Here is a 15,376-nt window from a genome sequence, read left to right as displayed (position 1 = left end):
TGAATACAGTACTAGATGGGTTGTTAGGAAACACAGCCAGTGTATTTCTAGAGGATATTTTAATAGTTCCCCACACAACAACTGAGCACTTTAAGAAATTGGATTTGGTAATCTCAAGACTAATTGAAGCAGGGTTGAAAGTGAAACTTGAAAGTTGTAAGTTTTTGCAAGGTGTCTATTTGGGACATAAGATAGACATGGACTTAGTATAGTGAACTCAACGATAGAGGTAAAGAACTACCCCGTACCAAACAATGTAAAGAAAGTTAGAAGTTTCTTGGGATTGACAGGATATTATAGGAAGTTTATTAAGGGATATGTAGACATAGCTAATACATTAATTCTTTGTTAAGGAAAAATTAAAAGTTCATTTGGAAACCTGGGCAACAACAAACTCTTGACAAGTTGAAAGATAAACTTACTAGTTTTCCAGTTCTCATTTTTCCTAATTATGATAAAGAGTTCATTCTTTGCACTGATGCATCAGACATAGAAATAGGAGGCATACTGATGCAAGGGATGGAAAATCGCAACCTATAGCTTTCATACCAAGACTCTGTAATAGTGCAGAGAGAAACTATTCCATTACAGAAAGGGAAACATTAGCAGTTATATATTCACAGGAGAGTATTAGAGATACAATTCTAGGATATCTAATCAGTGTGGACTGATCATACACCTATTCAGAACTTGTTCAAGCGAACGAATATTAGAGGCAGATTTGCCATGTGGTTTACTGCACTTCAACATTACAAAGTTAAGTTTGAATACATTCCAGGTTGGAAGAACATTGCAGCAGATGCACTACCAAGGAATATTAGCCAACCAAAACAGGGTTGATCAATTCTATCTGCAGTATACATAAACTAGTAACATTAGATGAATTGATAATAAGGAAACAAAGAAGAGATCAGATTTTGGAAAAAAAAAAAAAGTGACGCAGTACTTGATGAACCCACAAGGTATTCTTCCAAAACTACTTGAGCAGATGGGGGAAAGGGTGGTGGATGGGAGTGGAATGGGTGGGAGTAGATATGTGCCTTTGACTTGGTTACCTGCCTTATAAGGGGGATATATATATATTACTGAAGAAAGCAAGAAAAATGTTAGGGAAGAATAAAGGGAAGTATGGCAAGATGGTAAAGAGGGGGGATGATTCCCCATGCATATTTACATGAAGTGATCTAAGCTAGCTAGTCTGAGTATTGATCTACAATGAACTTTTTCCCCTGCATCTCTCAGAGGATCTGTCAATACACCATCCTCCCTTATTTAAGTTCACACTATTCAGACAAAGCTACCTTTTCCTTTGTAACTTCTGGTACAATACTAATGTCAACAGATAAATTTGCTCAACCATAATCTTGAAGAGTAAAGATATTGATAAAAAAAAAAAAAAAAAAAATACTCTTATCATTCTGTCTCTCCATTTCTAAAGAAATTGTTTGCTGCTTCTTAAGTTAGTCTGTTCTTGACCCCTCTAATACTTTTACTTTTCTGAATAGCTTCCTCTACATGATCCATGTTTCTCTTTCTTTTCTCTGATCTATCCTTTGTTGATAATCTTTTCAGTTCTTCATTCAGTCCCTCTTGCATATCAAAAATATGCATTGTCCATTTTGCCTTTTTTTTCTTCTATACAACTGTTATTAGTCTGATAGTGCTAAAAAATCCAGAAGGCACTAAAATATTATTTATTGTCTTTTGACAATCTTAAAAATTTGTCTTTTATTGAATAAATACTAAAATATTTTTACAAGTTGGAACAGTGCTATGTTGCTATGATAGAATCTGGTAATGCTGAACACACCAAAGAAACACTAGGATTCCTTTTTGTGTACTGTGAAAAATACTAACAATTAGTAAGATATAAAGTAATATGTGGAAACATAATGCACTTATAATGTAATAAACATTTCAATGAAAAGGAGATACAATTGATAAAGTATTAGTTAAACCATAAACAAGAAAAGTATATTCACTGAAGTCACAGTTTACCATCAGTACATTTGGATTTCATAAAAGTTGAAATTAATTTGATATTTTTCTACATTTTTTCATTAATGTCTAAAACATATTACTTAGATTCATTATACATGCAATTTACTTACTTTGTAAATAAAAAATATTATGTTCATTCCATGCTGCCTCATTATACTAAACAAACCAAAGAAGAATAAACAAGTTCTATACAAGTTGCCAGGAGTTAATTGTATTCTTTATATCTTTACAGTAGTCTAATTTATATATTTTTTCATTATATACTGTCAGTTGTATAACAAATACTATTTGGTTTTGTTTTATACTAAATTAGTGGAATGCAGCCTGTTAGTTCTAAACAAATACAAACAGTACTCCAATCATGAAGCTGGTGGTGCCCGAGTGATATTGTGACATGAATGTGTGGCATTTAGGGTTCTGGCATAGAATTTTGTTTCTCTCATTTACTTGTGTTCCCTCACAACACCACATATATTATTAGAATGGTCAGTTTACAAAACACTTCTCTCATCTGCTCCCTCAAATAATAATCACACTACACCAAATCTTGATTAATCCTCCCGTCCACAGTAATAAAAAGTGAACCAATAAAACTATAAATAGCACATTTTAAAAACACTTGACATAGGATGCCAACATGAATGGCCAAAGAAAACTATATACATATATCAATTCACCTTGACTAACTAGACATAATGTTAGACAGTTATTTCATATTGATCACTTGGAGAGAAGTGCTGGTAAGCCACTGACCATAATACCAATAATTACCTTCTGGATACTCTTACATGAGAATGATGAAGTGAAAAAGTCACACTGAAAAGGCTTCCCTACCAAGTATGGTTTTAATGCAGGAGTATTGTTACCTGAGAAAGCTCCCTCTCATACACTGAAAAGCAAATGTCTTTCAAGTATGGGTCATAACATGGTTCCTGAGATGAATCTTTCATGTGAAAGCAGCAGCACAGTGCAATAATAAAGTCACACTAGTAAGGCTTCTCTCCTGTATGAATCATCACATGGATTTGGAGAGAAAAATTTTCTAAAAAAAAATTCTGCATTAATCATCACATTGAAAAGGTTTCTCTCCTGTGTGGCTCATCACATCCCTTTTAAGATCACTCTTTTGTAAGAAAGCTGCACTGCAGTTACCACACTGAAAAGGTTTCTCTCATCTGTGGGTCATCATATGATCTTTAAGATTTCTGTTTTGTTCAAAAGCTGCATTACATAGGCCACACTGGAAAAGCTTCTCTCCTGTGTGGGTCATCACATGGCTTTTGAGAGCAACCTTTTTTGAGAAAGATACATCACATAGGCCACACTTAAAAGGTTTCTCTACTGTGTGGGTCATCATATGGCTTTTGAGACCACCCTTTTGTGAAAAACCTACATCACATAGACCACAGTGGAAAGGCTTCTCTCCTGTGTGGGTCATCACATGGCTTTTCAGAGTACCCTTTTGTGAGAAAGCTGCATCACACAGGTGACATTGAAAAGGCTTCTCTCCTGTGTGGGTCATCATATGCCTTTTGAGAGTGCTCTTTTTTGAGAAAGCTGCATCACATAGGTCACATTGGAAAGGCTTCTCTCCTGTGTGGGTCATCACATGGCTTTTGAGAGTACCCTTTTGTGCGAAAGCTGCATCACACAGGTCACACTGGAAAGGTTTCTCTCCTGTGTGGGTCATTGCATGGCTTTTGAGAGAACCCTTTTGTGTGAAAGCTGCATCACATAGTTCACACTGGAAAGGCTTCTCTCCTGTGTGGGTCATTACATGGTTTTTGAGGTCTCTCTTTTCTCTGAAAGCTGCATCACACTGGTCACAATGGAAAGTCTTCTCTCCTGTGTGGGTCATCACATGCCTTTTGAGAGTACTCTTTTCTCTGAAAGTTGCATCACACAGGTCACACTGGAAAGGTTTTTCTCCTGTGTGGGTCATCACATGGCTTTTGAGGGTAGCCTTTTGTGAGAAAGCTGCATCACACAGGTCACACTGGAACGGTTTCTCTCCTGTGTGGGTCATCATATGGCTTTTGAGAGCACCCTTTTGAGAGAAAGCTGCATCACATAGGCCACATTGGAAAGGCTTCTCTCCAGTGTGGGTCATCACATGGCTTTTGAGATCTCTCTTTTCTCTGAAAGCTGCATCACATAGGTCACAATGTATAGGCTTTTCTCCTGTGTGGATCATCATATGCCTCTTGAGATTACACTTTTTTGTGAAAGTTGTATCACATAGTTCACACTGGAAAGGCTTGCCTCCTGTGTGGGTCATCACATGCTTTATGGGAGTACCATTTTGTGAGAAAGTTGCATCATACTGGAAGGGCTTATCTCCTGTGTGGGTCATGTTATGCCTTTTGAGTTTTCCCTTTTGTGAGAAAGCTGCATCACATGGGTCACACTGGAAAGGATTCTCTATTGTGTCAGTCATCACGTGCATTTAGAACCTGCTCTTTTGTGAGAAACCTGCAATGCAAAAATCAGAATGTAAAACCTTTTTCCTGGATTGGTTCTTCATGTGTACTTTAAGATTACACTTTGGTGAGAAATTTGCATTACAAGTGTTGTGCTGAGAAGGTTTTTCATCTGTCTTGGGCATCATATCTAATGTAACATTAGTCTTGTGTTGATGTCTTTATATTACATATGACATAACCTATCTGCTCAGAGCTTCATGAGTATTCATGTCCTCCAGCAAAGACTGCAAGACCAGATTAGGTGAAAGACCTCTAGATCAGATATGGTGATGGTTTCAAAACATGACTAAAATTCAAATTCTGTTCTAATGGGGAAAAAATCCTTTTATTTAATCCTATCTACAATGGCTCATAAGAGTTTAGTTTTCTGAATTCCCTAATAATTTATCACATATGTATGGGATACCAAGGTAATAATTTTCTTTCAATTTAAATTACATACACTCAAAGGAAATGCAAATGTGTCTACTTATGTTACATAACATGGTTACAGGCCTACAATGTCTGCTGCCAATCAACTTAAACAAAAAGATCCTTTTAATCATGGCAAAGTAAAAAAGACTGGAAGGATGACTTATTCTAGAGGTTTATAGCAACCCTGACATGAATAAACAGCTTCAAGATCTTCAAATTCTCCCTTCTTCCAAAGCCATGATCACACATTTCCATGTTGATAATGTCTACTTTTCCACCCCACAGCATGGTGACCAATTGACCACTCCATGGCATGGGTGATCACTTGTTCTTGCTGTGGGATTTTGTCCTTCAGTTGACTTCTCCTATCTTCATGCTATTTTATTTTGTTTATTTGTGACCTTTCCTTAGCTCATTCTATGTAACACTTTCCTGTATATTCATGCACTGACTACTGTATGCATTAATTCTGCCTTGAGAATGAAGTTGTGTAATTTCAAAATATTTGTATAGAAATATCTATTAGTTTGACTACTCTGCCTTAGTGTTGTAATGTCCTTTACTGATCTTCTACAAAGATTGCCTCTTGAAATACGTCGCCTTGTTCACAGTATTGAACAAATTAACAAGAAAATTGTGAGTTGTCATCATGCTAATATACAATACACACACACACACATATATATATATATATATACAGGAATACCTCACAATACAACTGAGTTGTGCTCCCAGCTGACTGGTCGCAATGCGAAAATTCATATATTGAGGTGGGTTTTACATGGAAATAGGGGGGTTGTGTTCATGGACCCTATCAACCCCTTCCTCAATTTTTGCCTGGGGCTTTCACATACACGCAACATTTGTTCTACCTAATTTATAGCACATATTTTTATGTACATGTAAGTATTCAGAATGTAGAAGGTGCCACAAATTAATAATAAATACTTTTAGACTAACAAGAACTTTTATTAACACATAAACAATATGCACTTGGAAAAACAAAAACTTTTAGTCATCCTCCAACATCACCTCCACATCATCCACCTTTTCTTCATCCATGTCTTCTAAGATAACTTGTAGCTCCAAGAGCTTGGACTCCTCAGCCTCCACAGGCTCGACAGGCTCATCCTCATCATTATATTAATCATTATCACTACATATACCCTACAATTTCATATAATTGTTTGTAACTTTTAAACGTACCTGCTAGGCATTCGCTTCCAAAAGAGACCCGTCTCGTCAATGTCGAACACCTGACGCGGGTCATAGCCGTTCTCCTGCACCAACCACCTTCTGCAGCATACTGGCTGTGGATGTATCTGCGGTGGCTGCCTCACCCTGGATGCGCACGTTGTGCAGACCAATGCACCCTTTGAATCTGGCAAACCAGCCATTGCTTGCCTTGAAGGTGGTGGTGGTGATGGTGGCTGTGGTTGTGGTGGCATGCGTGGTGGCAGGCGAAAGTGGCTGTGATGGTGTCGCCGCAGAAGTGGATGGCTGTGGCTCGTCCACTTCAGCCAAACTCTCCCACAGTGACATTGCGCTGTCACAAATAAGAGCCTGGCTGAAAGGCTGACGGGGCTGAGTCCTGTCCTCAATCCACGCACGCAGCATGGTGGTCTCCATCTTTTCCATGTGGCTGTCTCTCGTCCTGATGAATTTGAGCCTGTCACTAAATACAGTGGTCTTGCTTAATGCCTCGTACTTCTCCCCCTTGCTCCATACAATGCTGATGGTCGACGAAGCCAACTTCAGCCCCTTAGCCAAGGCAGACAACCTGACACCCTGCTGCATTCAGTGGATGATCTTCATCTTGGCTTGGAGATCCAGAGCCTTGTTTGCCTTCTCAGGTGCTGATGGTGGCTCGGGTACCATGGTGGCTGCACACGTAGAGAAGTGGGTTGAGCGGAGTGGAGCAGCACGTCTTGTCACTGTGCGAGGTGGAGTGCAAGTGGGTAGACAGAGCAATGCGGGCATAGTATGTACTGTGGCCTCGCACCAGTGGTAGTGCTGGCTTTTATTATTATTTTTTGGGGGGCGGGCTGACGGTCGTAGGTTCGTTTTTTTCGTACCTCCGGGGTATATCCTACATTTTCAAATGTCACAAGAGCAAATCATCGTGCATCAGGGTGTCGCAATGTGAGGTATCCCTGTATGTATATATATACATACATATATATATTCATATACATATGTATATATATATATATATATATTTATATATATATGGACTTTATATATTTGTAGATTGACAGACACAATGACACGGGAAGGGGAGCTATGCTTGTGGTGTCTCGCTTTTGTATCTTGCAGTGTCTAGTTTGGTCTTAAATTTGTGTATGGTTTTTGCACACACTATTGTTTTGTCCAGTTTGTTACTGATGTCCACTACTTTGTGTGGAAAACTTTTTTTTTTCAGATCTCTTCTATCCCTTTTATTTTATTTTTCTCATGTCATCTTGTGTTTCTCTTGTCCCAATTTAGCAAGTCCTCTCTATCAAGGACTTCCATGCCTTTCAAGTTCTGTAGATGGTCAGTAGTCCCCTCTTTCTCTTCTTTGTTTCAACATTGGTAATTTCAATTTAGACAGTCTCTCCTCATATGACAGTTTTGAAAGTGCTGGGGCCATTTTCGTAGTTGCTCTCTAAATTCTTTCAATTTTCTTTATATTCTTTTTGGTACTGGGTGACCATAGTGTTGTAGCATACTTCAGTCTAGGCCTTATTAGTGTGACTAATATTTTTTTTTAACAATCTCTTTGACTAGCTTGGTAAAAGACACTTTTATTGATCTTAGCAAGTTATAGGATTCTCCGATAATTTTGTTTATTTGTTTATCAGGGGACAAGTCATTTGAGATGATTACTTCCAGGTCTTTTTCAGATACCACATTCTTTACTTCTTTTGTTCCAATTGTATATTGTCCTGATATACTTTTTTGATTTTTTTTTCTGAACTCCATTACCCTACATTTCTTGATGTTGAAGTTCACTTCCTACTTCTGACTTCATATCCAAACTTTGTTTACGTCTCTCTGTACTGATTCACAACCCTTTTCGGTTTTCACTTTCCTCAACAATTTAGCATTGTCTGTATATATATACACACACATTATATATATATATATATATATATACCAATATACCCTGTTAGTACTAGGCAAGAGAAATATTCATATGCTCAAGATTTATTCTAAATATACAGTTGTGCAAATTATATTAGTGCACACCTTATTGAAATACTAAATTGCTATAATCAGCTTGATAGTGCTAAACAAACATGAAGAAACTTAGGTTGGTATTCATACAATTGGAGCTGTCAGACTCTGAATATTTATTTCTCATATTCTTCATAACATTTCATCCCCATGACACGAGGATGACAGCATTTTGGAAGTGTGTATTAACAGAAAGAGGCTGGAGGATATGGATAGCTAAGTATACTTGGGGTCACATGTGGCAGAAAAGGGAGGAGTGGAGGTTGAGGTAGATTGTAGATTGAGAGGAACAAGCAGTTGCCTTGGGAGATTAAAAAATGCAATGAAAAATAAACATTTGGGAGATTGTATGAAGGGGTGATTGTGCCAACACCACTGTATGGGGCAGAAACATTGATCATAAAAGAGGAAGAGTTGTGTTTGAGAAGAATTGTCTGAGAAGTATGATAAGGGTTACAAGGTTGGACGAGTGAGAAATGAGTGGGTATGGAGGATAGCTAGGGTGGAAAAGGAGTTGGGAGATAAGGTTGAAAGATCATTGGGATAGTTTGAACACATGGACTGAGTGAAGAAAGATTAGTAAAAGAGGTGTGGAAGGCATAGTTGGATGGAGTTAACATGAGGGGGCAACTGAGGATGGGATGTGTGAATAGGGTAAAAGGGGTGTTGAGCAGGAAGGGGATGTTTGTTGAGGAAGGACGGGAGAAGGCAGATGACAAAGGTGAGTGGAGAATGGCTGTGTATGGATGACACTGCAATGCATGGAAGAGAGTTGGGGGGGGATAGAGAGTGGTTTTGGGTGAATATTATTTTGACATTGCTCCCTGTCTTCAATGTTTCGGTATGAGAGGATGGGGGGGGGTTCAACGATTGAATAAAGGGATCCACTTTCCTGTGGATGTGCTGTCTTGCTATGTTGCTTCTGACCCAAGGCAACGGGTGACATGCAGGGATGGCCCATCATCCAGCCAACATAAGAGGGAGGGAAGGAAGGATGTTGAATGGAGGTGAAATGGGTGGAAGTGGGATTATGTCGTTTGACGTTGGTTACCTCCCTTGTAAGGAAGGAAAAGCCCTTGGTATATGTATGTATATTCTTATCATCTTCAAATATGTTTTATGAAATAGATCCCACAATTTATCATTTTACAACTTTGAATATTACTATATTTCAATATGGTAATACTGAACAATCTAAGGACTCAAGATTATGTTATATGTATTGCAATATATACCTGTAAAATGAAACATACAAAACAGTATCATTTATGATGAGCTAAGTGGTCTGGGATGGCCATTATATCCCCCAAAAAGGTTAGGTTTGGTGAAGTTATATTAGTATTATATTTTGATTATGGTTTCAATTTCAGAATAGGTCAGCAATAACAAACCATTATTCAACTTCATTCAACCTGTATTTACTATTGTGCAATATAAGTTGTAACTGAAGTAGATTGCATTTGAAAGTGGTACTAATGATTGTATTGTATTTCATTGTCAATATCCAGCATTTCTATTTTGTAAGACAATATCCAATTAAAGGGATACTACAGGGATAGTAAAGAAGAGATTGTACCAATATATTTGTCTCCACTTAAACATCCACCAATTCTATTTTTCAGGACAATATTGTATTAAAAAGACAACATAATGGAGATGGTAAAGGGGAGATTTTGCAAAGGAAGGCAACATAAAGAACAGATAGAAGTTGAAAGCAATTTGCATTCTTGATTCTATAACACGTTGACCACACAAGACTTCTCCAGTCAATACCCTGTACAGTAATATCAAAAAGAATTGAGCTCTTCAGTCTGAATTCATTTCCATGATGGAATAGTATAGTTTTCTCACAGAGTAGGTTACAAGTCATTTTCAGATTCTCATACTGTCACAAGGGCAGCACCAGTGAAAATAAAAAAAATTGGCAGACTATATTTTCAGTCATCAGTATGAGATATACCATATTATAATCAATATTCCTATTATTTATCAACTTTTGTCATAGTGTGTGGTTGGGGTCATTCCTATTTTGCTTTGCTTGACATTATTTGCATTATGTCTAGCATCCTTGTTCTCTATGGGCATTGTCTATTTGTATATTATTATGTTACAATCTTACTTATGCATTTATTCTATTACATTTCTTTTTAACAATAGCAAACAGCAAAGTTGAAATCACAGTTACCTTGCTGTCTCTTTGTAGTTGGGTAAACTACCAACATGTACTGAAGGGTACTGATAGGAGTAAATCATGTTGACATGCGATCAATTTCCAAAGATTTTATTGTTTGAGGATGATGTCACTGGAGCCAAGACAGATTCAACATCTTGACATAAATTCCAACATTCAATTGAAGCATAGGTTAGAGTGTCAATGACTAAAAAATGGAAACAAGATGAAAAAAAGTTTGAAAGTTTTCCCCACTGTCATGGCCACTTCTGCTAGACCCATTGATCGGATGAGAAGCCACACCCATTATTTCATGGTTAATAAAGCAGCATCCCCACTTATAGAACATCAAGTGCAAGGTGACACATATTTACCTAGTTGTATTTACCAAATTATATTATACAGGAAGGGGAGCTATGCTCGTAGTGACTCATCTTTGTATCTCGCAAGATCTAGTTCATTCTTTATTTCATGTTTGGTGTTTGCACACCTTATTGATACGAGGAAAGAGTTACTCTGAACTGTGACATTAAAAATGAGAGGTTAGGTGTGTCAACCCCACCGTCAAAAATACACTTTATAAAATTCGTAGTGATGTTACTATTAATTCAAGATATTTATGGAGTTCAACACACTCAGAATGATAGGAACTATATAATGATATAGATAAGAATTGAATCCGTGAGACTGGCAAACAACTCTATATTCAAATTTTTTCTTTAATAAAAATAGGCCAGTATGAAAAATTGTAGGCACTGCAGACAACAGAATTTAATGCCTTCCCTGCTCCCAGCACTAGCAACACTTTTGCAAGAATTAATAGGTAAGTACAGTTGTGCTAATCCCCATTACAACCCCTGCCAAACACTAAAAATTAGTGGTATATTTTATGGGGTACAAAATACTCATAATGATAGGAGCTATCCAATGATATAGATAAGAATTGCATCTGTGAAACTGGCATTCTTTCTTTATGCCCATTCAGTGTGGACAGCTCAACTTTCAACACCATCACCTGCTGTATGCAATACTGCATGAAGCAGTGTGACCTGGCTTAAGCCTCTCAGGCTCTGTAATTGACAAGGAATCAATAAACAATATTTCAGTTGGAACTGGACATTATTGTTTTGTTTCAGTGCTTGATGGACTAACTTGCTCTGGGCTTGAGAGGGTACAACTGGATGTGAGAGGTCATCAGTAGGCCCAGATTCACCTACAAAGTGTTTCCTGCATATGTATGTCTTTTTTCATATGTTTGGTGATAAAATCCTCACTTCAACATACTTAAACCTATCACTGATATTTTTAATGCCCAAATGTGGTTTGGGAAAATGGATCCAAATAATACCCTTCATATGCGCTCTATCCTCATAATGTGAGTCACTATGACATAATCCATAGTAGTATAGTTTAGTAGATGGCATTTTGAAAAGGTAAATTAAGTTGGATCTTGTCAAAATAGCCAATAAATGTGGATATTTTCATCAAGAAAATGAATAATGTAGCAAGATGTATAGATTTGTCCATAAGGGATTTTCCCGCACAATAATATGTGACATCATGACAAAGTCTTTTTCAATTTTAAGGACCTGTGCATCTTTCATTTTCAAATTTAATAATTTAGGATCATATATCCTATAATATATAAATCCTTCCTAATGCATATCAATTGAAGATAAACCAACTTAAGTGCCTTTTCTTAAAATTATTAGAAGACAGGTGCTTATTCTTAAGTTCTTAACATCTCAGGTGCTGATTCATTCTTAAATATTATCATTATTCACAACTTATAATCTATTATAAATTAAACTAACCTAACCTATTCTAACTTATTTGAAAGCTTATATAATCATATAGGTGGACAATATAAATAAATTATCCTTCAAATTTGTTGTCATAAATTGAAATTTTCTTTAACATCTTAAAATATTTTTCTTATAATTTAAAGGCCACCTTGTGTACCCTTAACAGAGCATAGGTGCTTTTTGGTGTGTTTCAACCAGGTGCCAAATCTTAAATTGAAAACTCTGGCATTCATTCTATTGAATGAATTTAGGTGCCTCAACTTGAAATGATCCCCCAAAAGCATACATTTTTATATTTTCTTGTCATGCAAGGCTCCCCATCCCACCACTTCAAAAAATAAAAGAATAAAAACTCCCTGAGATTGTAGAGGGAGGGGGGGGGGTGAGGTCACTGGTTTGGGAAAGAAAAATGGATCAGAATGTTCAGAGTGATACATCTTCATTTTCTCAATTAATTGTTTTGGCATAATAATGATCTCCTCTAGAACATATTTATTGCATAAGAATTATTTTTGTGTTGCACAAGTTGGAAGAAAAATTTATGTTTCCCATATTACTTTTAAAAGTGCACACCTACGTGATAGAGCATTAGAAATTAAATATTAATTTTGTAAATTATAAAATATCAATGTAATATTTTTCTTGGCGGAAATCAATAACAGAAAACGTTGCTAAAAGCTATGCACAATTGAAGTTGCATCAACTCCTTTAGATAACATCTTTGTTTTCATAGATTTGGAGGTTGAAGATGAAAATGACAACTGATGACCTCTAGAATTAGAGGCACCACATTACCAAATGCAAGTTAGGTTAGGTAGGTAAGGTAGGTTAGGTTAGCATAGACAAATTTGTAATTTAATTTCTTCCACCTCCACATCTACCACAACAAAGATGGGTACATTTTTAGTTGTGCACACCTACGTGATATAGCTATAGAAGAAGAATAATTAATTTTGTAAATTATGATACATCAATGTAATATGTAAGTTGCGGCAGTTGAATGATATGCCATGTTTGTTTTGATAGATGCCGAAGTCGAAGAATTTAAGGATGATAAATCCATCTATTCTAACCTAACCTACCTTACCTAACCCAACCTACCTACCTAACCAATTTACTTACCTATCTAACCTAACCTACCTTAACCCATTAAACTCCGATGACAATATTCTTGTCATTTGGTCAAATAAAACAAAAAATCATAAAACACCAAAATGTTTGATCAAACACCAGAAAAATATGACGCCAGTCCTCGCTTCACAAAGCGAGGACTGGCGTCATATTTTTCTGGTGTTTGATCAAACATTTTGGTGTTTTATGATTTTTTGTTTTATTTGACCAAATGACAAGAATATTGTCATCGGAGTTTAATGGGTTAAATAACCTAACCTATATTTAGTACCTCAAACTCTAAAGATCATTCAAGTTGTCATCACAGATGCTGATGGCCTGATTATTATTGTACCTCAGGCAATTAATAGACAATGGCAGAACCCCATGTTCTCTCATAAAGTCCAAAGAAGCCGTACTGTATTTGTAACAGCACTTATTAATGTCACCTGAAGTTGGAGAACACCCGTTCCACAACATGAAAGCCATCGCCTAATTGACAGTAACTGAACTGGACAGACAACAGCATGGCATCTGGGCCATATCCTAGTGGCTTCGTTCATTAATAAGTTTGCTTGTACCAAGGTTTCCGCCAAGAAAATCACATATTAAATTCATGTATTATATTAAAAAAAAAAAAAAAAAATTCTAATACTAAATCACATAGGTATGCACACCTAAAATAATACCCGAAGATGGTGCCTCAAGCAGTCATAGGGGCTATCTTTGTGTATATCTTGCAGTAACTTTTTCTGTTATTGATTTCTGCCAAGAATAATGTATACTACATTGATGCATTATTATTTACAAAATTATTATTTTCCTATTTCTCTATTGTGTAGGTGTGCATTTCTTAAAATCTACCATGTTTCCTCACAGGACCTTCTGGATTTGTGCCCAGAAGGTACACTGAAATTGTACTGAATTCAGGTCAACTCAGCTAGGTACACATGAGTCTACAGGGGGTGTACCATTGTGGATGGAATGTTTCCACTGCCATTTTGAGCGATTCATTTGAATGAGTTCTCTTCAGTTTGAACTCTGGTAGTGTTTGACTCATATGTGGGTGATTCAAAATGTCTTCCTGTTCTAGAAGTTTAGATTTAGCTTTTAAAAGATTGAAGGTTTTCACCAATTTAAACATAAATTTGGATAGTTGTACTGGTAATTTTGTGTACTGAGTGGAGATCTAAAGGTAAGGCAACTTCAAGATTGTTGTTAGTGACGTGGTTGTGCATTTATAAATTACCACCCTTTATTCCTCTTGCAAGTCAGTCAAGCCAAAAATTCTGAATTGCAGAAAAATTAAAGATGTTGTATCTCCCTTATTTTTCAAGCTATTTCAAAAATTAAAAAAGCATTTTGTTATTAATGAAAAGGTCTTTTATATGCAACCAGAATTAAAGGGCTAAACACCATCTTGGTCCATCTACTCGACCAAGTTAGCCCACCGTGTTTAGGTTATGTATGTTAGATTGGGTTAGAGTACACAACTTCATCATACTTTAATTTCTTCGACCTTTGCATTTATTGAAACAAAAGAATTTAAAGATGGCATCTCAAGCAGTCGATGGGCAAAGTCGGCGATGGATCAAGCTGCCCTGCAAGCTATCAGACAACCTAAGTTTCATATTAGAACTTAATGAATGCTTAATTCTAAAGATTTATAGTTCAGCAAATCCTCTGACGACTATACTATACAACGTAAAGAAAAAAAAATACACTAATTTCACTTCAGAATAGTTGTGTAAGCACCAAAACAACATATACTGCACCAAACTTAATTTTAATTGCAAAATAAAAAGTATTTATGCATATACAAATACTAAACTGAAATCATTACGAGATAGAATTCAGGATTTACAAGTACAACTTGCAAGCTTTCTCACCAAAACATTCGTGCCACATAACCTTGCTGATTATTCCCAACTTTATCTACTGTGTTTACAGTTTCAGCTTGCGACAAACAAATGAGCAACAAGAAGCGGAACTTAGAAAGATCATCAATATAATATGAACAAAAACTATAAGAACATAAGAATAAAGGAGACTGCAAGAGACACTAATGCCTATGCTAGGCAGTTCCAATCAAATTATTACTTGTCATCCCCATCTATAAATTTGTCTAACAGTTTCTTTAAATAACCGATAAATTCAGCGCTCTATTCCATTCG

General features: G+C 36.4%; 1 protein-coding gene across 1 annotated transcript; it reads right to left on the bottom strand.

The window, feature by feature from the left end:
- Positions 1-1,430: 1,430 nt before the first annotated feature.
- Positions 1,431-15,139, bottom strand: LOC143030589 (uncharacterized). Its single transcript, XM_076193751.1, has 2 exons — positions 15,092-15,139; positions 1,431-4,473 (listed from the first exon to the last, which is right to left on the bottom strand). Exon 2 carries the CDS (start codon positions 4,445-4,447, stop codon positions 3,173-3,175), a length of 1,275 nt encoding a protein of 424 aa, XP_076049866.1. The 5' UTR covers positions 4,448-4,473; positions 15,092-15,139; the 3' UTR covers positions 1,431-3,172.
- Between the last annotated feature and the right edge of the window lie 237 nt (positions 15,140-15,376).

This window comes from Oratosquilla oratoria, chromosome 12 (assembly GCF_046742065.1).
Source record: "Oratosquilla oratoria isolate Oo_2021 chromosome 12, ASM4674206v1, whole genome shotgun sequence".
Lineage (NCBI taxonomy): Eukaryota > Metazoa > Arthropoda > Malacostraca > Stomatopoda > Squillidae > Oratosquilla > Oratosquilla oratoria.
This window is presented reverse-complemented; position numbering and strand designations above follow the sequence as displayed.